Below are 22,932 nucleotides of genomic sequence, written 5' to 3'. Positions count from 1 at the left end.
CAAATGTATTCGTGTTGGACATTGTGTTGGATCTCTGTCCTGTTGTTTGGTCTGTTATTTGAGAGAGGAGTGCTGGTGAGAGAAGTTTTCAGTTGCCTACCATGTTAAACACAGTGGCATATCTGGTTATTAGGGAGGTTAAAGCTGGGGTTTGTTCAGTTACTGTAGTATAGACTTGAAATATTATAATCGTCTTATCACTTCGGTATCCAGACTCTCATTTTGGACAATTTTAGATGGTCCTACCAAAAGTCAGTAGGAATCATCATGATCCTCAGTCCTTTTCAGCCTAAGACTATAAAAAGCTGTTTATAAAAATATTTTTATTTTGTTGAAGTTTTGCTAATTGGTTATGTCAGATTTAGGAAGAGAATGTAAAATACCTGCTGGTAGCTGCCTCACAACCCCACTGTGTGTTCTCAGTTCATCTTCACTGTGCCTGAGAGGTTTTTTCCTTGCAACATTTTTTTTTTCTTTAAAAAAAATCTACTTCATAGTCAAAAGGAACTTTTTCATGAAATTTTAACGTGTTCCACTTCTGGCTTTGTTTTTTCATTTAACTACAGCATACAGATTAACTGTTTAGTATCTTTAGCCAAAAGAAGACAAGAAAACCGATGTACCCCTTCTAAACTCTGATTTTCAGGATGGGTGTTAGTATTTTTTAAATTTTGCTTTTAATTTTATTATAGATTTCTTATGCAAAATATGGAGTATTTCCATGGGACAGAAATACTACAAAGTTGTTAGACAGGAAAACAGATAAAGGTGCTGGATGCAGGGCTTCTATACCTAACAGGCTCTGGAAGCTCTGTGTGCAGAGTGAACATCAGATTACATGCTTTATATATTTTTACAAAGGTTTTAAACTTGTAGAACTTGCAGCCTCTTTTTTCTGTGTTACATGTTTCTTTTGGGATAAAGAGGGAGGAATACGTTGTCCTATTGAAAAGTTTTCTTCACAGATAATAGTTCTCAGGCTACCTAAAAATCAGTCCAATTCGTCATCTCTGAAAACTTGAGGGTGATGTTATTACTTTATGCAGAGTATGCCAGAAATAATATTGAAATAATATGTTTTTTTCAAGATATTGGTTTAAAATTATGCATGTAGACTTGTGTGTATACTGCTTTGGACCTCTCTCTTAACAGATCTTACAGGTCAGCAGGGTCAGGTCTCAGCATTTATTATATAAGTGCCCTCCAAGGGAAGAGCAAGGGTACTGCTGAGCATAGAGTTGCTAATACAGCAGATGTATTTTTTTTTCTTCTAAATGAAGTCCCAGATTACTGTAATAGGATGGTTTTTAGGGTCGATATGCCATTCATTTGAATGAAATGTAAATCTGAAGTTCTGTTGATGTGAATTCACTGAAGATAGTTTAACTTCTTATCAGAGTAGAAATTAAATACCAGTAGTCTTCCTATTTCAAGTCCTTCTAGAGCTAATTGGTTGCACTGTTCTTTACTCTTACACCTTTACCCTTTCCCAGGCAGTGAGACAGTCCAGGGCCCTCCAAGAAAAAGTGCATTTTTGTCTCTGTGCAAGGTGCTACTGTTATTATTAGTTTATTGTGTTCGTGCAGTTGTCAATAAATTATTGTGGATTAAAAAAACAAACAAAAAAAACCAACAAAAAAACCCCAAAAGTGAAACAGAAATTTCACCTCTGTGTGAGGGCTGAGAACTTTCTATGCAAAAAAAAAGTTTATTGCACTTTCCTTGACATGGTGAACTGAGATACTGTTGCATAGTGTAGATGGGCAGCATGTGAACTAGATTAGTAAGTAAAAACTCTAAATTAAAACACAAATCCTATGATTCTTATTAAAAAAAACAATCGCATCGATTTATTCACAGGAGTTTTGTCTGAGCAAGAAATTAAGGATTTATCAATTCTACTTTTGTGCCTAATTCTGTATGTTTGTCTCATCAGATCTGGTATTTTGATGCATTTTTTTAAAAATGAGCAACTCTGCAAAAGAAAATGAAGAGTTTTACGTCTTTCTCTCACAGTTTCAAAACTTGCCACTGTCTGTGCTGTAAATTGGCTGCAATATCTGGAGTTTCAGCACTGGAAGGTTAACAGACTGTATAAGTCAGTAGTAACAGGCAATGTTAAGTTCAAAAGGGCAGTGGAAGAAATACTGAGGCAGCCTTGAGGGTTTGCCCTGATGGCTTAGGAAGGTCGATACTACGACAGAAAGGGCAAGCTGCCATGAAGCAGGAGGCAGTATCTGAGAAAATGATCCCATTGTCATGCTCAGTTTTCTGATCTTCATTTTCAATCCTTTTTCTCCAAGCACATAAAGAAGCCAGACTATGTGACGACAGGCGTTGTACCAGACTGGGGAGACGACATAGAAATTAAGAATGAAGATCAGATTCAAGGGCTTCGTCAAGCTTGTCAATTGGCCCGTCATGTCCTGCTTCTGGCTGGAAAGGGCTTAAAGGTAACAATTACACAAGTCCCATAAAGGTTTTGGTGTGTTTTATGCTTTCACTTATTTGGTTTTTTTTGTTGTTGCTGTTGCTTTCCTTAATGTTACTTTCCCAACTTTAATTTAGATCCTGAAGAAGTTTTGATTGAGTCTAAGATATGCCTGTTTCATAATTTCTGTATTTTAGACCCATGGAGCACTCAGAGTGAGTTACTGACTCAGGCCTAGTATCTCAGTCTGTAATCTCCCTCTGTTGGGATGATGCCAAATCACATCAGTTTCTCATAAGGCTCACACTACGTTTTTTCTTTCATTTCATGGCCCATCTTCCTTGTATGTCCTTCATTCCAACTCTGCATGTGTGCAAGTCTCAAGGGCTGGGCTGCCTCCTCTCTTCCTGTCCATCCTTCAGCCCCTTGCTTTCCCATGGGGTCTAGTGTGACACGAATTAGAGAGCTGCTGTTGGGAAAAAACATCTGCAAAATCCCACACAATTATCCGGAGTGCATCGATAATAAAGCCTCATAGTTTCCAACAATGTTTCTACAATATGCTTTTTGGGATACCTCCCAACTCAAAATGTACTAGGAGGAGCCTGCTGCAAGGTTTTGCAGATGAAGGAGAGCTTTTTCAGCCTTATCTTGGCATTTCATGTAATAGCATACTGGATAGGGTGAAATGGGTTGAGTGGCTATGAGATTCAGAGATAGATGGGGGCTGTAGGTCAATGCCATTGACTTAAAAGGGGAAAAAATTATCAGTTTACCATGCATTTTTCTTTCAGCTATCATCACACTCTCCCAGAGTTTTAATTCTGGAGCTCACGTGGACAGTAACAAAACTGCCTAAAGCTTTAATCTTACATATGCTTCTTCATGGTTAACTTTTTCATGTGTGGTTATTTTCTAGTACAGGAAGACTTACTCGTGTAAAATTAAGGGCATATACATGTTTCTGAAGGATCAGAGTGCAATGTAGGTTATGAATCAGGGCAGTGTTTCACTAATTCTGTTTGATTGTTATCGTGCAAGATACATATGTATGCAGCACAGTGTAGCTTATGAGGCAGGTTGTAGTATATGCCAAATCATACATAGTAGCAAAATACTGTGTATATGTAATAAATGTTTCGGAGCAAAAAAGATGTGTATTGCAAGAACTACATGGCCAGGAGCTGTGGACTGGGAGCAAGGCAGCATTTGGAGTTGCAGTGCCCAGACTGCTGCCCAGGTCAAGCTGCAGACAGGGGCTGAGCTCTGTTTTACACCAGTAAGTGTGTGTGCAAGACTCTCCTGACTGGGGAGGTGCTCCACATCCCTCTGTCATTGACAGGGAGTGTCTTCTACTTTCCAGGCTGACACTGCACATGGCCAGCTTCCTGCCTTTCCTTGAGTCTGTCCCCTTCACACAGTAATAGGACCTATTACAGCTCTCAGTGCACCACACTAAACAAACCAAGCTCTTTTAGACTATTCTCATAAGGTAAACTCTTGTTCTCCTATTTTATCAGAAGAGCCCCATCTACCCACCCACCCATTCCTGTTGTCTTCTGAACCCACCTTGCACGCAGCCCTCCAAACCAGCACTCACCTGTGTTTTAGCTAATGGCAGTAACATCCCCCAGTATAACAAAGGTGCATTACAATGCACAGATGCAGAGGGACAACTTTTTAGTTGAATGTGGTTTGATATTACCATTTACTGCCTGTGAGACTTTAAAACACAACATGGTATTATATGTGATAGCATTTACTGGGTTTGAGGAAAAGATTCAGAAACAAAACAGCAAATTCTATGGCACAGAAGTATTTTGTTAGGGACCATCACATTGTCTCGTTCCAAATAAGGGTTGAGGTGCACAGTAGGGGCGTCCCCAACATTGTCCAGCTGGCGGAATCTCCTTTAAAAGTAAAGCAGATACTGCTAAAAGCAGAAGTTTTCACAGCATGTAAGCCTACCATGCAGAGAGCACAGGTCTGTCTGCTGAGTGTCCAAAAGTGTCCACACTCCTTGAGCAGAGCAGTGGCAAGCAGGACCCAGTGTGGTACATAGCAGTTCACTTTGTCTGTAGGCTGAAGATGATGGGTGAGCAGAGGCGGGAGCAACAAAGCTGTGTGTACCCAGAGCTGGTAGCTGAAGGTACCCAGAACAGACCGTGCTAGGGCTGTGCTGCAGAGCCAGGGGTTGCACAGCCAGCAACCCCAAATCCTGGTCATGAGTGGGTTCATCCCTCCTCATCTGCCCAGCTACATTTTCATGCTGAACAAGATGCAAGCTGAGCAAGTAGTCCTGCGTTTATGCTTGGCAGAGTACACAAGTACACTTTGTTGTATCCACTGTGTCATCACTGGATATTTCAGCACACAGATGATCATGGCTCCTGCACTGCAGCCCACCTGTACTCCACCTGTTACTAAAAAGTCCTCCAAAATCACAGCCGCTGTAGCGTCTGTGTATGAAGTATGAATTTTACAGGCTCAAAACTCATTCAAATCAAAATCAATTTGCAGAGGAACCCTCAAAGGCACTTTTTCTCAATGAGAAAGGTTTCTCTAGCAAATTTCAACTTTCATCTCTAACCAGTCTAGAGACAGAGATGATCTACAAGAAAAGCAAGAAGAATGTTATTTTAGGCGTGTGCATTTCCCACTCCATGGATACTGGGAAAATGGCTGAATATATAAGAGGGTTGGGGTTTTTATGTGTAAAATAATTAGAAAAAGATCAATCTAGAAAACATCAAGCATAAAAATGAAGATTTCCAAAAATTATGGATAAGCCCTTGTAGATTCACTGTGATCATCCAGGCTATGGCAGTCCTCAAGATATGAAGCCAAATATGTAAATCTTTTATTAAATTAAAGAATACTTGCAACAAAACAATTGCAAGAAATACATAAGTACGTTATAGGTACTGGGCAGTTACAAGAACTGAGATCCTTTCTATTACAAATAAAAAGGGAAAGTAATGTTTTTTAAAGTACTGAAAGCATTGAAACTAAACATTTCTATAGCAGCTACTGAAACAAGATGCCACAGAAAACCGATGTCTTTGAGAAAGCAAATGTGGAAAAAAGAATGGGAAGGGAGTAGGCAGTATTTTAGGGTTTCTAGTAACCTTTAAGTTCTCGTTTCTACTGCATGCTTTTTCTCTTAAAAAAAGAAAAAAAAAAAGAAAAAAAAAAGTCCATTATATCAATAGAGTATATCAGACACTTCGGTGGTTTATAGCAAAGAAGCATACTTGAGGCATCCAAATTTTCATTGAAACCCTTGGCTGTAATCACATTCAGTAAATATGAGAAACTATCTTTGCTTTTTTAACAGAATGTTATCTTTGATGTTTTAGGTTGGCATGACAACTGAAGAAATAGATTCCATTGTTCATCATGAAATAATCAAACAGAATGCCTATCCATCACCTCTGGGCTATGGAGGTTTTCCAAAATCTGTTTGTACTTCTGTAAACAACGTGGTATGTCATGGTATTCCTGACAGGTATTTCCCCAATAATATACATTTTACCACCAGGAATTAAAATGTTAAACTGAAATTAATAAATCATGTTTAATATTGAACATACTTCAGCTTAACTAACTGTCATTTGTAAACCTATTGCAGATGCATATCATGTTACCACACTATGCTGATAGATGTTATAGAAATGTATGTGAAGTAGAAAAAGAAGTATTAACCCGTTTGTCTAGACAGTTAAAAAAAAAAAAAGCATAACGCTGTTAGAGTTTAGTGTGTGTAAAAAAAAATCCTCAGTAGAGTCTGGGGTTTTTTTCCTCCAGTAAAATGAGTTTAAGGTGAGGTATAAGCAGATTTGAATTTATGTGTGTTTTTTTTTTTTTTTTATTTGCAATACATTCAGCTACTCACCAAGTAAAATATGAACCCTAGTGAGAGAAAAAGAATAAATATAATGGTGGATTCTTCAGGTGTTTGTATGTTTTTTCTGGTAGTTGTTTCTCACTATTTTATATTCAGCTGCGCTTGTTCTCTAAATAGTGAGAACTGAACATGAAAAATGGTTGTTCTGTTTGCCTCTGCCTTCCTCCATCACAAAATATCTACCCCTGATTTTTTATGAATGTGCCATTAGGTGTTTATTCTTATATTTTCTTTGTTGCGAAATGTCTGTCACCATTATTTTTTTATTATTTATTTATCTTTCAGTCGACCTCTTCAGGACGGAGATATTATCAACATTGATGTCACGGTGAGTAATTCATATAAAAAATAGTCTTTGATCAACTTTAGAATCACTAGTAGCAACAGGAAGAATAGTGGATTGGAGATGGGGGATGCACAGATGGATGTGCTGTTTACTTCTGAGCCAAGGCACAAGCAGCTGGTTTCCTTTTTTGTTTTTAACGGTGTGTTTATTCCAGCTAGACCCAGGCCTGACTTGAATTTAGGACTGGAATCAGATGCACTGAGATCAATGTTGGCCTAAGTGAAATGTCAACCCAATCCTGCTATGTGTCATGTTTTTGAGAAGGTGTAATTGTTATTGATCCACTGTGTAGTTAATGCAGAGCACCACAGTACTGGGCAGCAGCTGAAGATAGATATGTATGAGATGAGCTAACATGAAGAAAGCCAGCATTTTTCCTTCACTCTGCCAAGATTGATCTTCCTCTTCCTGCTGATTTTGAGTGGGGCCTGTCATTATCTTACTCTGTCATTAGAGGCTACATTGGCCTGTGTATGTCAGTCTATTTGGACAGCAACTCTTTTGCTAGCAGTGTTCCCTACATTTATTAAAATCCCTGAAGGTAGTGTTGTGTTCCATTTCTGGTATAAAAGCCCTGAACCTTTTGCACAGAAACAGAAATAGTGTGATATAGCTGTGACTTAATATTTCCAGAGAATGGTCAATTATAGCTATTTAAATAAACACTGTCTGCATTTGCTTAGGAGCAAGTACAGAAACGTGAAACCTAATTCTTGTTTCATTTAGGAAAAAAACAAAACAAAACAAAACCTTTCTCTTGCAGAAGCTTATTTTCTTTTTACTGTGCATTTTTTTGTTTTCCCAAAGTGCACTTTATTTCTAATACAAGCACAGACATCTTTTGAATTCTACTGTTATTTTGCAATAATATGTCACATACAAGAGAGTAACATCTCATAAAAATGAGCTTTTTTAAGCATTAAAGAAGCTCTCTGTAACTTGATACTGTTTTTCATGGGCCCAAATTTCATACAGAAGGGAAGAAATCCCCATCAGACCTGCATCTGAGCATGAGATTCAATATTTCTAAAATATTTTTTTTATTACAAATAGGGTCAGTGGCTGTTTTCACGTGGTATCCAGAATTGGGTTTGCTGTTTTTTTTTTTTTCAATCTTACTGAATTCTTCCCCATGCCCATACTTTCTAATTGTAGAATTCTGTCTACTGGGCTTACACAGTGTGATCTATTGTTTTTAAAATATATTTTTTGCCTGTATTTTTCCTTTGGTGAACTGGTTGTAGCTTTGCTCATTTTACTAGACTAAATCTGTTTGCAACAGTGAAGGAGTTAACATCTGGTTTCCTTTTCTTTTTCTTTGTTTTTTTTATCTGTCAGGATAATAATGACTGGTTAGATTTAAAAAAAAAAAAACCACAAAAAGGTGTAGGTTCATATCACAGATACTTTATGTGATAAACTTAAACCAAGCATTTTTATATTAATGTGTTGTGCTTAACAAATAATGTCAGACTAAATGCTAGTGATCTTTTTGAAGATATATTTTAATCTGTTTTCTGTCTCAGAAAAAAAAAATTACATTTCAGTGAATTAAAAAGATTCCTGCAAAGATGGGAATTGCTGATTATCTCTGTAAAGATTTTTTTTATTGCTTATAACTAAGCTCTGCTGTGTTTGATAATTTCTCAGTTTCAGAATATCTAAGGAAAAAAATACTATTTTGCAGTGTTGCTAATTATATTTTAGCTTATCATTAATGAGCAAAACTGATATGTTTCACAGGTCGATATAATAAAAATCAAAGCAAATATTTCACAACAAATTGTTTACTAATTTATATGAGTTCCATAACATTATTAAATAATATTCTGGTTATTAAGTGGAAGAAATTCACACTATTTACACATTATTTGAAAAAAAAAATCAATCCATTTTTGCAGTATTAATATGCTAGAATTTCATAGATTAAATACAAGTTTTATTGCCTTGAATCATGTAGCTTATAAAATGTATTTTCATGTAGAAACAAAAGCTTTGTCCATGACTGGACAGCATAGTGCAGTTTTTGGCCTGCCATTACCAGGTTAAATTTCTTACAACTTGTTTCTTTCATTGCTCTTTAAGGAATTAGTATGTTAGAGTTGCTGTGGTTGTAGTTTATTAACGTCAATAATATATAATTGCAGTTGATGGGCTTCAGTAATAATAATAATAATATCAGTATTATGCTCTCCTGTGTTTTTAATCTGTGTTTGCTTTTCTGGGGTGATGATGTTTTATGCTAGGATTTTGTGCATTGTACTTGATAGAGCTGAAAATGTTAGTAAAAAAAGAAACTAGTAAAAAACCTAAGGTAGTTCAGTTTAAATATGAACTATCTAGGTTAAAATCTGCCCAATGGGCATTAAATTATAAATATTGGACTGGCAGAGGAAGGTGCAGAGGAGGATTTTGCAGCCCCTCTCTGCTGTAGCTGTGGCAGCACGGTTGGACCCTTGCTGGCACTCACCTTTCTTTAAAATGTCCCTTGCTCCTGTCTGCATTTCCTTCACATCTCAGCCTGAACACAAACCTGGCATTGGGGTAAACTGTCTGTAGCCAGGTTGAGCTTTTTTTTTGGTCTGGAATTGACCAAAAATAATGTGAGTGTGTTTTTCAGAAATAGCTGGCCAGTGGCAGAAGTTTGGTGCTTTAAGTTTGATGACTTAAGAGTCCTAGAAGGACAGTCGCCCACTTTTTAGGGGAGGGGGAAGTGTTTTAGAAGACCAAATCTGTGCACCATTATAATTTGTCTTTCTGTAGGGAAATTTGGCTTTGTCTCACAATTATGTGCCTGCTTGCCATACTGCAGAGCTGCAAACCCCATTTTAATGGTATTGCAAAGCTCGATAGTGCAGAGCCAGGGTTTCCTGTGCCTGGCAGAGAATTTCTGGAGATCTGAGGTTTAGAACCTATGAAATGTCAAAAACAAACAAACAAACAAAAAACCACAAAAGAATCCCCCCAAAAAATTAAAAACAAATGAAAACCAAAAAACATGTAATTAATTCAACAAGATGTCACACTTTCAGCACATGAAACTTTGTGGTGCCAGAACATTGTTTGTTCTCTTTAAAAAGTCATCGCTGGAAATCAGAAATAAAATCCAATGTCAATGCCTTGTAGTTTAAAAGTGAGGTGTGCAGCCAGGGGAGGGGTGGGATGTAGATTTGGTCCGTGCTTCAGTGGGGCTCCCTCTGGATCACTCAGGAGATGCTGGCTGTAGAGGTACAGCTCTCCCTGCCAGACACCCGTGGGCTTGACACCCATCCCCTGTGGGTGCCAGCAGGTCCCTGGGGCAGGGGCAGGCAGCCAGGGCAGGTGGGCACCTGACAGCCACTTTCAGCCCCCTTCAGCCCATGCACAGCCCCAAACCATCTTCTTGCACGCAGCCCTGCTAAGCTTATGCCCTGTAGCTGAGCAGAGTCATTTTCTGGGGCACTGCTGGGCAGAGAGGCACAACTTTTGCATTTGAATGTTTAATTATCAACCTTTGCGCACCTTGCAGTCGTTCATGGGTTTTTTTTTTTCTCTCTCCAATGTTTCATTTTTCCAGTCTCATTAATGCAAACGCAGCTTACATGCGTTCTGTCCATTACAGTGCAAAGCTCATTCCTAGAAAGAATGGATTTAACTAAGGAGATTTGTTTTTGGATGGAAAACAAGAAAATGTCTTTACATTTCTGCATATGTTTAGGTGTATTACAATGGCTACCATGGTGACACTTCTGAAACCTTTTTGGTGGGCAATGTGGATAAATCTGGTCAAAAGTTAGTGGAGATTGCCAGGAAATGTAGAGATGAAGCAATTGCAGCTTGCAGACCAGGGGCTCCCATCTCTGTAATTGGAAACACAATCAGGTAAGCCTTACATTGACAAGTAAAGGGAGGGCTGGCAAGTGGGACAAAGGTTATTGGTGGTTTGGTATAAAGCTGATGACATGTTTTATGATTCAAAACCATCATTTCAGTCTGATATCAGTATGTGAACTGCCAAGCTGTAATGTTTTTCCTTGGGTAAAAGATTTTTTTTTTTTTAAAGTGAATTACACTAGGGTCAGCAAATATAGCTGTAGAAAGAGTCAAAGATATTCATAAGGTAGATTTAAATTAAGATGTAATTGCTGTGGGTTTTGTTTCTTTTTTATTTGTGTGTGAAACTACACCACATCTGTCTAACCATGTAAGAAGTTTAGAAAACATTGTTTTCATTGTGTAGCAATAACGAACGTTACAAAGGAATTAGTCAACATAAATAAGTCTCTTTGTTTAAATGTACAAAAATATTTAACTGGAGAGCTTCTGATCTTACAAAGAGTAGCACATGCTAACGTCACAGGGAAAAAAAGAGCTCACATTCAGGGATTTTTCCCTATTTTGCATCTCTTCTAGCCTTCACACAAATGCACTCATGACTCATCTTCTGCAGGCAGGTTTTTGAAGGTACCTATGGATTATTTTAAAATGTTTGCTAAAAAAACCCAAAATACATATATTGTATAGATTTCATTAAGCAACACTTCCCTGGACTATTAATGGTTCCAGCATGCTACTGAATGCATTCTGATTACTTAAAAGCTGAATGGCTTAGTCACCTTAAAAGGATGGTGCTTTTTTTTTCTTTGTAAATCTTCAAATACTTTAAGGAAAAAAGAGAACAGCAAAATATCAGTTAGATGTATTTATAGCTTTAAAAATATTGTAACAGAGTCTGAATCAAACTTTAGTAAAACCTCTTTGGGTTATATCTGAGAAGCTTTTATTGAAGACTTTGTATAAAATTGTGTTTTTGACAGTTTTAAATTATAGGCTAACTAGCCCAGAGAAAAAGGATAGTGTCTTTCTGTTCTTTCATAGGAAATGTTGAATCAGACCCCTACTGGGAAAAGAAATTTAATGCATATCTCACTATCTTACTGTCCATGAATATAATAGAAGTGAATTCAAAATGTAGTTTTATTTTTGCAAATGGGATGAGTCGATAGATGCACCTCATATTTTTTAACACCTAGGGTTCAACAAATTTACTGGTGGTGCTCTTGCATTTTAACAAAATTTATTCTTGAGTAGAAGGGGGCACAGAACACTGGATTCTTATTCAAGCATTCTATCGAGCTCTGCATTCATGGCTGTGTCTAAAGGGCATGTCAGCCTTTGATTCTCTCTGAGAGGTAATTATCCTTTTCCTGTCACGGAACAACAAATGATAGCTAACTACAGAGGCACATTTGCAGTAGTCACATTCATCAACTGCAGAAAAAAAAATTCAATTTAATTGTGCAACACAGCTGCACATAGGCTTTTTGAGCATTTCTGTTGTTCTCCCTGTCTTGCTATTCCTCCCTCCAGATCTATTTTTTAAACTTTTTTTCTGGTTATTTTTTTCCCCTTTTTTGTCTCTTCTTCCATTTTTACTCTCTGTACTTTCTTGTTAAAGTAATTTTCCTTTGTGGCTCTCATTCTTTTTTCCCCATTGAAGGCTATGAATGTAGAAAATTATCACAATTACTCATATAATTGAGCCTCTTTGTAGCAAGTGCAACTCCAGTAGCCTTTCTCCATCATGAAAATGGTTTCATTATAGGGTTTTTCATATTCTCTGACACCATCTACACAGAGGAACAGGCGTGCAGATGAGATGTACTAGGAACAGGGTAGATCAGTAAGGTCACAGTAGGAATAATTAGCTCTGCTATGGAAAGAGCATCTAGGCCTTTTACTGCTACATAAATGTACTGTCCGTGGCTTTTAGTCACAAAAAAACTTACTAACAAATGGAGCTCCCGCCTACTACTTTGAAAAAAAGATTTGTATCAACACTACAATTTTCCATCATTAAGACTAATAACACAGAGCCTAGTATACATCAAGGGGAATAAAAAGAAAAATCTCACATTCAAGTGGCGGCTGGGTGCTGACCTTTGTTCCCTTTTTTTGTGTTCAACTTAACTCTTTACAAAAAAGAGCCACACGCCACACCAACATGCAGGTGAACTCCAGCTAGTGCTAGCAAAGCATGGCATTCAGTTGGAAAATCTGATAAATCTCCATGCAGGATAATGCATTTCATTACAGATTCACTACATTAATTCTGGCTGTATTAAAAAAAAAAAAAAAAAAGAAAAAAAAAGAAAAAAAAAAAAAAGAATAGAATTGAATGTGACATTGGATTTTTGCTATGTTGGTACCGAGGTCAGTTTACTTGCAAAGTATAAATATATAGTAAGCACCCCCTTTGAAAAGCAGATTAATCAAAGCTAGTAGCTGTTCAAAGCTGCCTATGAAATAACAGGTCATTAACTTTATCTCTCAAGATTTTATCCTGTCGCCGATTTAAATGTGCTGATTTGTTTAGAACTACTTTAACACTGCCTCTGCTGAAAGATCGCCTTGCTTTGGTGAAGCCGTGTGGCTGGTTATTCATCATTTTGCATTTTCATGCAGAGAGACATGTATGATACATGCATCCTCAAAGCCTTAAGTTTCAGGAGCATTAGATACAAAGATCTGAGAATGAGAACCTACAAGCTGAAAACATTTAGTCCCATCAGAACGGAAACGTGTCAAGGTTTCTTTGATCTGTACTTCTATAAAGGTGCTCAAGTGATATGCAGAATGTATCTTAGGCACAAATAATCAGAATATTTCCTTCCTACAAGAAGTTTGAGAAGAATTATGTCACGGGGCTAAATTTGTGTTCAGTATTCTAATATAGTCTTTGTTATGGAAGCTTGACAGGTGACACAGTATTCCACAGCCAGCAGTTCCTTCTCCCGTCTGCTATAAGTTGCAGATAAAAAATTGCATAGATTTGTGATTTACTTTGTTTAGAAAAAATGGAATGTTTGCTAACCTGTTCATATTGAAGGTGGTGGCAAAGCCTTCAGTCAGCTTTAGTGGAAACAGAATCAGGCCCTATGTTCCATTTCCTTCCACCATTCCTGGCACTTCGCTTCCAGACAGAAGCAAATCTAGTTTGAAATCTACTTTCCAGACAGTGAGTTTAGGGATGTGGAATTGTTGTGAGGGTAGAGAGTTAAAAATCATAAATGCAATATTGTTAAATAAACCGATTTCCAACTGGTAGGAAAAAATAGTAGTGATGAAAGTATTAATGGTTTAAAATGTTTTAACTCATAAGTATATGTTTTGATATTAATTTAGAACAATATAAAGCAGATTTTTTTAAAAATCTGTTTCTATCAGATTATGCACATTTAAACAATAAGTGGCTCAGGCAAAATAAGTCATTTTAATGTCATCTGTGATAGATTTTCCTTGACAGCTACTGTAAATTACAATTACACTGCTTCTCTCTGCACTTGAAAGTAAGCATTGCAATAAATTATCTTTTATTTCAATCCATCATGTCTGTTTTCAGTAACAGAGAACCTCAAATAAAAGTTCAGCATTATTGTAAGAAAAATACAGTAATTTGTGTTGCAGTTTGAAACTAAAATGTACCTTTCTTTCAAAAAACAATTGTTGGCTTTCAAAAATATTACTAATTATACCTCAACATTTATTGTCATTATAGGGAATCCCAGAACTTGTGCATTCCCTCAGTCTAGAATTACTATTTAAGAGAAAAATACTTTAGTATTTGCTCAGTAGAATTTTGTAATTTCTCAAATGAGATAATGGTACTGTTCAAAACATATGTTTTATCACTAGCTGATCTAGTCTAGGCTTATGCTGTTTTCAAGTATTTTAAAAATAAAAAGCAAATACACTGTTCAGTGGACATTTCCCTAACACTGTATCTAGGAAAAACATGATTACTTCTAATTGGAAAAAACCCAAGGTGTTCGTATCAGTATGTAAGAAAGCAGTTCATAGATCTGTTGTTGCTTTCAGTGTTTCCCAAGCATGTTCACTGCTTAGATGTGTAAGATTTGTTTAACAACTTCAGCCACTCAAGTCATCCTGCTCTGCAAGACCACCGCTGGTAAAGTTTCATCCCTGGGAAGAGAAGCTGGCACTGCAGGGAAGGCATCCTGAGCTGGGGATCCTGAGCTGGGGATCAGGTCCCCAGGGTGCTCAGCCAGGGCAGCAGAGCAGTCTGTGCCATCTCATCACAGCCAAATTCTTCCCTTGTGCTGCCGAGAGCCCAGACAGGCAATTGTTACCAGTGCTGAAAATGGGATTTTTTTTTCACTTTTTTTCTTCAGTAAGGGCAGAGCTGCCTTGTGGAAAAAGTGACAGTATTTGGAAAAAGGAAAAAGAAAATGTTAGTTTTGAGGTTTCCCCCCCTAAAAACCAAAACAAAACCCAAAACAAATGGGGGAAGAGGGTGGATAAGTTACAGTCCTGAGACTGGGTGGATGGTTTTTCTTCTGGCGCTGGGATGCCTGTTGACACTCCCAGAGGCTATCTGCACAGGGCAGCCCCCTAAGGAAATTATTTCAACCTCCTTTTCAGCTTCTTAGCAGGAAGAGTTCATCCCATTCACCCAAGATCTCTTTTCAGGGAGGGCTCCAGAGTATCAGGGAGAGCTTTGCAGAGAGTCGATCCTGCCTGTTGCTGCTCTGTGGCAATTTCCCTGTTGGGCTGCTGGCAGGATGGCAATGCATGTCCCCACAATCATCCCTCCTTTCAGAGAACTAGCTGTTATCTGGCAACATGGGAAGAAGATGCTCAGGAAGGAACCTACACCCAACTGTCCTGTCTCTGTCCACTCTCAGAAGCATGATGCCACCACTCAGAAGTCTCTGGCTATGGGCTTAAGTGGACAGCCTGGTCCTCAGTGATGTTCCTTTACCAGCTGGGCTGCTGCTGGTCCATTCTGACACCAGAGACTTTGGCTGGCTTTGCTATCTGCAAAAGAGGAGCAGTACTGCAGGTACTTGACTCCACAGTCTCTGGGCTGGAACACATGGCATCAAAACATAAAATCAAGTACTGGGCTCATTAAATGATTATGCTTTTAATCCATCCCAATTCACCTCTGCCCAAGCATGCAATATAAGAATAAAATGGGATGATAAATTTGTCACTGGGTATTTTTAGCAATGGTTATTCCGAAGAATCTATCTTTTCCTTGATGCTGATGGTGCAGCATGGCTCTGCCACCTCAGCCTTTGCTCTGGAAGTGATTCAGCTGAGGCATGCCTGCAGCAGAAGGGACCTGTCTGGCTGGCACATCCACACAGTGGTGCAGCTCTCCTTTCCCAAGGCAGATGCCAGGCAGCCCAGCTCAGCTGTGTTGACTCCTGCCTTCAGCATCACTGGCTTCCTCCTTGCAATCAGGGCTCCTCTGGCTGCCTGATCTTACACTGCCTGTCTGCAAGGAGCAGTGCATGGAGCTGGGGATGCACTCCTGTAAGGTTGCCTTCAAGGGACAGCTGAAAAGAAAGGCCACTGCTTACAGATCCAGAGCTGAGCAGTGAGACTGGGAGACCAAAATGTTGAGCTGTTGTCAGCAGCAAATGCCAGACTTGTGTGGAAATGCTCTTCTTCATGGCATTCTGAGTTCTTTTAATCAGGTTTTAATCAGATTCCACAAACTGGGAATCCTAGCTGAAAGAGGCTGACCAAGATAAACACTTTAATTCACTCTTCCCAAAGCTGTTTCAAAGTCTTTACAGCCAACATGTAAATGTACATTTACAGGATTACCTTTGCAAGTTGCAGCTGGGTTAGTAGATTTCTTATTTTATGATGGGTGGTTTAACTCCACAAGGAGGTAAAAGCTCAGTAGAGGTTTTTTAGTACTCCAAAGTAAAGCTAGTGGTTATGGAGTGAAATTCCACATAAGGTGCTTCTGAAGCACATGCAAATACTAAAACCAAAGTGAAGATGGCTGGGTTTCATACCTGCAACTTAAACCACAGGTTTTCTCTATGTCATTTCATGTTCATTTGGCCACATAATATTTTATGTAAAGAATACCCAACCTCTGTATGTAGACAATACTAAGTGGGAAGAGTGGCAGGTGGATCACAGGCTCCTGTCAGTGTAGTTTTCAAAGTCCTGTATTCTCCAAGATGCCCTATTTTGTTCACAGTAACCACGGTAATACTGATGCCAACAGAGTAATTTTCAAGCTGCTTGACAAACAAGTGGTAGAACTCACCCCTGAAATACATGAGAACCACTTCCTTCACTGTGTGAAGATGGAGTATTGTCTTAACAATGCCTTTGGTGTGCCCCAGCCCTCATGTGCCTGATGCCCACCCCACAGCTGCTGCTGCTGCCACTGGCAGCCTCCTGGTCACCACCTGAGAGCTGGGGTGAGAATTTCCCCTGTTCATGGGAGAGAATGTATCAAAAACATCTCAAAAGTTGATCGTGCCCTTTCAGTGGCCAGGGATATCGTGACTAGTCCGTGGGATTGTTTAGGCTTCTGCAAAAGGACTTGCAGAAGAAGGTGAAATAAAAGCTTATCACATTGCATGGATGGCTTCTCCCATCTCCAGAGAATCACTTCACCCGTATGGGAATCATTATCTATATTGCTCTAGGCTTGGTCACCAGACATATTCCATTTTGGTTTGTGTATGTTTATGAGTAATTTGGCTTTCTAATTCTTCACACTTCCCTGTATTTCATCCTTGGCCTTTAGCATTGTCACAGTCAGCAGGCCTAGTCTCTGACCCAGAGGAGGGTGACATGATAGAAATCAGAGAAAGTCTTTCCCATTGCTAGTAAGGCTTACCCTTCATTATTTTTTTTTCTGTGTTAGGTGATATTTAAGGTAAAAGCCTGAACTTTGACTATAAACAAACTCCTAGCCTTACCAGTAACCATCTTGGCCAGTACTTAAGAGTCTGGGGGCAGCTAAACTTGAAATTCCCATTCTACTCCAGAATTAATGAAAGAAGTTTAATGGGTCTTTGGGTGGTGGGTAGGTAAAAGTTATTATACAAATCCTGTTAAAATGTGTTCCTGAGGTCTGAAGGCTGCAGCATTCAGTGACCCAACTTGGTCTATCTCACTGCCATTTCACTCTGGTGGAAAACTATGTCCCTCAGTTGCAGTTGGCATTACATTCTGGGGCAGTCACCCACAGGCACTGGAGTGAGCACTGTGAAGCCTGGTGTGCAAAGGGATCACTGTGCAGCAAGCTGAGGCCACTTTGCACCTGCATTAGTCTCCCCATGGGGTTGGACGCATCTTTCTGTGTCAAAGTTCAATTTCTGTGAGAGTTTACACATTTGGGTTTCTTAACTTTTCTACTTTTTTGCCTGCGGTCAGACTGAGAAAGCATTTGTTAGTGTGTAACTGTAGGTAAACTTTAAGTTTTTAAGTGCCTACCTTGATTTAAAACAAATTAAGCTTTTAATGTTGTAGGTGGAATCTTTCCAGGCTACGTACTTTCCTGTCTTGCTCCTGTTTGCTTTTAGAAATAGCATGGGACAGAGGTCACTTCTGATCCACCTCCATGTCCCCCAGATCTCTACACATTTCTATTTTGGATGTGGGCAGCCCTTCTAGCTGAGCTGTTTCAAATCACCATCTCCCTCACTGCCTCCACCAGTGCTGGAGTAAGGGTAGAGCCTGAGAATGAAGCCTGCAGGCATGGGGTGGCCTAGCAGCCAGAGGACAGCCCACATTTCCCTAGGCCCTCTTATTTTTAGGACTGAGGATAAGACTTTCCCAACATGGGTAGGAGTAGGTGCTGGGTTGTGTCCCTGCAGGTAGCTCTTGGAGATGCTGCTCCCCAAGGCAGGCCATGAAGGGCAGGGTAAATCTCTCAGGAAGAACTGAAATGTCATAATTGTTATGATTTGGTTTTGCTGCTGTGGTGATGGGCTCATTAGAAATTCATCGCTAATTAGCATGAACATGTTTGCTGGGGTTGTAATACATTTTAGTACAGAATGTTTGCAGTATTTCCAAAGGGAAGTGGTAGGGTTTATGAATCTCCCTGTCAGCAGCAGGACCTCCATCTCCTGCAGGAAGCCTGGTGCAGGCAGCTCAGCACCTCGGGAGGACTCAGTGAAGGCTGTGGCTGGAGATACGCTGGGGCCTCAGCTGTGGGACTTGGCTGCCATTTAGCTGTCCCACCTTAAAATTCTATGTGCCCATGGGGCTTATAGAAAAGGGTACCAGACAGACAGCATTCTGTCCTATTGCTCAGACAGCAGGGCCGGCACAGGAGCTACCAGCCTCTGCTGGCAGGTAAGTTAACTCTGAAACCTAACAATGTCTCACTGGTGCCGGCTCCGATGTCTGCGGGAGCAGGCGCAATGCGGTGACCTGGTTATGGGCCGGGGAGGGGAGCTTGCAGTAATACCACTGGGGATGAAGCCGGGGCCGACTGGTGGAACTGGTGGTCGGAGTACACTCCTTCACGGCGTACTCTTTGCCCCACAGCTACGTGGCACAGCGGGGTGGCTTCCAGGTCTGCCCCTCCTTCGTCGGCCACGGCATCGGGTCGTACTTCCACGGGCACCCCGAGGTGTGGCACCACGGTAAGCGGCCCCGCCTCCCCCGCGCTGCCTCCCGGGGGGGCTTTCCACTCTGGGAAGCTGGCGGGCAGCCCCTGCCTCGTTTTCTTAGAGCCGCGCGGGTATTTCTGGGGATAAATCGCTCATTTAACGGAGTCGTCGGGGCAGCTGGGCCTCACGGGCCGCCTCCCCCCTCCTCCGCCGTGTGCTGCGATTCCGAACCCCCTCACCCCCCTACCAGGCCGGGAGAGTTTTTGACGGGGCGATGAAAAATCGCGGCTGAAATGTTTAAGTCCCCGGAGCCGGCCTGAAAGGAGCTGCCGTCGGGGCGGTCCTGCTACTGCCGGGGTGGGATCGCTTCCAGCGGGTGCTCTGGTTCACAGGGACCTGCGAGCCAAAAAGGGGTTGAAGCCAAGTGCTTGTTACGTTTACTGGAAAAAAACAAACAAAACAAAAACAAGCAACAAAAAAAATCCCAGCAGCCATAAACGCATTTTTATTTTCTTTTGTAGCCAATGACAGTGATTTGTTAATGGAAGAAGGAATGGCGTTCACAATAGGTTAGTAACTCTCTGCTATGGTTTTTCTTTAAAAAACACGCACAAAGAAGCCCAGATCCATACCATTTCTTTACTGGGATAGAGAAATATCCATGCAGATACAGGGATGTCGGCGACACTGGCCCCTTAAGAAGCAGATTAAAATAACATTTTAAAAAAAGCATATTAAGAACCACTTGGCTGGAATAGCTTGCAAGTGATAAGATGAAATGAAATGTTTATTACAAATCTTATTAAATTACATATTTGACGCATATTTTTGGCAAGCCGGCGCACTCGGGCTCTGGAGGATGAGAAGGATGCAATTGCGTCCCCGAAGCTGTTGTTTGCCAGCGAGCTGCCTGGTGGCTCTTATATCATTTGCTGCCTGCCAGAGCTGCTGCTCGGGTTTGGGGGCTGCCGCGCCGGGAACCAGTCAGAACCTCGCCCCGCAGACTGAAAGTGCTAAATACCAATCATGGAGAGCTGCTGGGGGAAAAGCCCTCTTTCTCGCTGTGTGGCTAAATGGCGCGGCAATTAGAGGGAAATAAGAAAATTGTTGTTTTGCTGATTTAATGAACATTTTAAGCCTGTTTTAAAAATTCAAATGTTTAAAACTATCTGCTGTTTTTAAGTGCGGTTAGTGCTTTGGTTATTATCCACGGGGTCTTAATTAAAGCTTGATTAAAATTCCCTGCTTCTACAAAAGAGGAATGGGCAACTTCCTACCTTGATATTTCGTCTTCCTCTTTAGTTCACCTTTTAGTGTTGCAAGAGAGTGGCGGCCCAGGGAGGAAGGGACCTGTGCAGAAGGGGAACTACCTGCTGGGACCCCCTCTCCCTTTCTTGCTTGCTGTGCAGTCTGCATGGTAGTGCATATACATTTTGGTTTTATCATTGCAGAGCCCATAATAATGGAAGGATCCCCCGAATTTAAGATTCTGAAGGATAAATGGACGGTAGTTTCTGTGGACAATAAAAGGTACCTAATTTTAGTTTTTGATCTATACTAAGCCTTGGAACTGATCACTGACAGGCAAAAAAAAAAAAAAAAAGTCACAGTGTTTTTTATGGGTGTGGTGTATGCGTTTTCCCCCTAATAACTTCTACATGTGCCTTTCAGATCAGCACAGTTTGAACATACCATTGTGATTACCTCAGAGGGAGCAGAAGTCCTCTCTAAACTGGTGGAAGAAGCCTAAAGATGGAGCAAGGAGTGGAGGGACTCGCTGTGCTTCTGGGAGTTCCAGTTTCACTCAGGAAAGAGAGGAGTTTTCTGTAATTTCTGTGGGGAATGGGTGCTGCATAAGTCACTGCAGGGGACAGAAAAAGAACTTAAGGGGTCGGTACTGGATGTAGTCCTTTCTGTGTGTTACCTCGTGAGTAATAAAAGTCCCTTGGCTTTTTTGTGACCGTGGAAGCATCCATGCACAGCCTGCAAGTGCAAAGGATTTAGGTTATTTGAAGCGAGGGGCAGAGAGTGTGTCCCCTCTATTCCAAATCCTGTGTAGGACAAACACTTATTGGATGACACGGTCTTAAGTGTAGCTCAGAGGACAGCAGAACATAGTGTTCTCCCTTTATATCTGACCTATGGAGTAAATTTGTCTTCTCTGAGATTAGCACAGTGTTGTTTCCCAGGTTCTGCTAGGATGGAAAAAAGTTTCCTGGGTGTGTCAGGCGGAGACAGCAGTCTGTTCCTCCACAAGCCATGCCAGCAGCTGTCCCCCTTCTTGCCTGGGATAATTTCTCTTTGCACAGCACAAAAAATTATTAAAAATGGGATGCGTGCTTCTCTGGACACCAATAATTTTCCTGCTTGAAGAACTAACCAGTTTGGGGTAATCACTACCCACGTTAGTTAAGGGAGAGGCATTCTGCAGTTTAAGCATTTAAAAGAAATGGAAAAGTTTATGGTCTGGAGGATGACTCCCGGTGCCTGCCTGCGGTTTGGAGCTGATCGTCCTCATGAGCTGAGGGTTCTGCTCGGCCCTGCGCTGGCTGTGGTCCTGTCCCGGGCCTGTCGGGGTGGAGGCTTTGATTTATACCAAGTCAGTTGCTGACCATCCCGTCGGGCCGGCGGAATCTGGCCTTAGCAATTAGAAGCTATCGGAGCAGGACCCGGTCCTGAGAAATACGAGATGGCCTTGGAGATAAGCAAGTGACATCCAGAAGTGCCCCAGACCCGCGGCAGCAGCGGTGCGGTTTTGGTACAAATAACTTTTCCTTAATTGTAGGCAGATGCGGTCCCGTGCTGAGGGCACCGACTCCCTTAGTGGTGCGGGGCAGAACTAAGCCGCTTTCTTACAGCTTCACTGCTGTTTGTTTTCACTCGAGTACAGCGAGCTGTCAGCTCTAATAGTTTCTAACAGCATCTTTTCAAAAAGCAAACCCCCCCCCGAACGCGGCTAACACCGCGGGGCCGCCTCTCAGCTCCGTCCTCCCCGAGATGAGCTTGGAAGGCCTTAAAACATATAAAAACAAACGGTGCAGCCGACAAGTTTACAAAGACACAGAGGTTAAACAGCACGCCGCGCCCTCGGGGTGCGAGGGACACCCAGCAGTGCCTGGGGGGACGTATTTCCTTTCCTAACCCCCCATCGTGCTGCCCCCTCTGAGGGGTTTTGGGGGCAGATCTGGGGACACAACAGGGGCCCGTCCCGGGGGTTTGGGCCGCGCCGGGAGCCCCTGGATAGCATCGCAGGTGCTTAGCGAGAACGGTGCGAGCAGAAAGCGGCTTCTCCTTGTTCCCTGCCCGGCCGCCTCTGTCCCACGCTTAACACGGAGTGGGGTGAAGAGGGAGCGGGGCAGCCTGGAGCAGGGAACCCTCCCCACACCCCTGCAGGCCAGAGTAAGAGAGCTGCTGGCAGCTCCTGGTAGTTGCTGTTTGCTCTGAAGTCGCCCCCCCAACTCTGAGGGGACTACGGGTTTTACCGGCCGCAGCAGAGCGGTGGCGGCCAGCCGCTGGCGTTGATGATGCACGTTTGTAATCCTAATTATGAACAAGATGAAAGAGATGCCTCGGCTGTGAGAGGACAGCCGGCGCCTCGCACAAGCCCTTCACGCAGCACTTCTTGCCGAACGAGCACAATGAGAGCCCCGACGGGGCGATCGCCCCCGTGGGAGCGGGGAAACCCGCAGCCCTTGCAATCCGGCAGAAGCCGCACTGCCCGGGGCAGCCGCTCCTCGGACGCGTGTGAGCAGAGCCGCCGCCAGTTTCGGCGGGGCCGGCTGGACGACGTTTGGTCCCGGGACTGGCTGCTCTCGGCCGACCTGGGGAGGTGGCGGCAGAGACGGCGAGCGCGGAACAGCCTTCC

The 22,932-nt window shown here is 41.6% G+C and overlaps 1 protein-coding gene across 2 annotated transcripts in view; it reads left to right on the top strand.

Moving 5' to 3' along the window:
• Positions 1 to 21,425, top strand: part of METAP1D (methionyl aminopeptidase type 1D, mitochondrial) — a 48,589-nt gene extending 27,164 nt beyond the window's left edge. Inside the window, exons 3-10 of one of the 2 annotated variants that reach the window (XM_071747355.1) lie at positions 2,304 to 2,453; positions 5,791 to 5,939; positions 6,624 to 6,666; positions 10,382 to 10,545; positions 19,003 to 19,100; positions 19,589 to 19,636; positions 20,519 to 20,597; positions 20,739 to 21,425. In XM_071747355.1, the coding sequence (XP_071603456.1) occupies positions 2,304 to 2,453; positions 5,791 to 5,939; positions 6,624 to 6,666; positions 10,382 to 10,545; positions 19,003 to 19,100; positions 19,589 to 19,636; positions 20,519 to 20,597; positions 20,739 to 20,817 (810 nt within the window). In that variant the 3' untranslated portion in view covers positions 20,818 to 21,425. The remainder of the gene's footprint in view (positions 1 to 2,303; positions 2,454 to 5,790; positions 5,940 to 6,623; positions 6,667 to 10,381; positions 10,546 to 19,002; positions 19,101 to 19,588; positions 19,637 to 20,518; positions 20,598 to 20,738) is intronic. The other variant, XM_071747354.1, reaches the window with a different exon arrangement.
• The last annotated feature ends 1,507 nt before the right edge of the window (positions 21,426 to 22,932 follow it).

The sequence above is a fragment of the Heliangelus exortis genome, chromosome 6 (assembly GCF_036169615.1).
Source record: "Heliangelus exortis chromosome 6, bHelExo1.hap1, whole genome shotgun sequence".
In the NCBI taxonomy this organism is placed as follows: domain Eukaryota; kingdom Metazoa; phylum Chordata; class Aves; order Apodiformes; family Trochilidae; genus Heliangelus; species Heliangelus exortis.
Note: the sequence above shows the minus strand (reverse complement) of the source record. Positions and strands in the feature narration are given on the sequence as shown.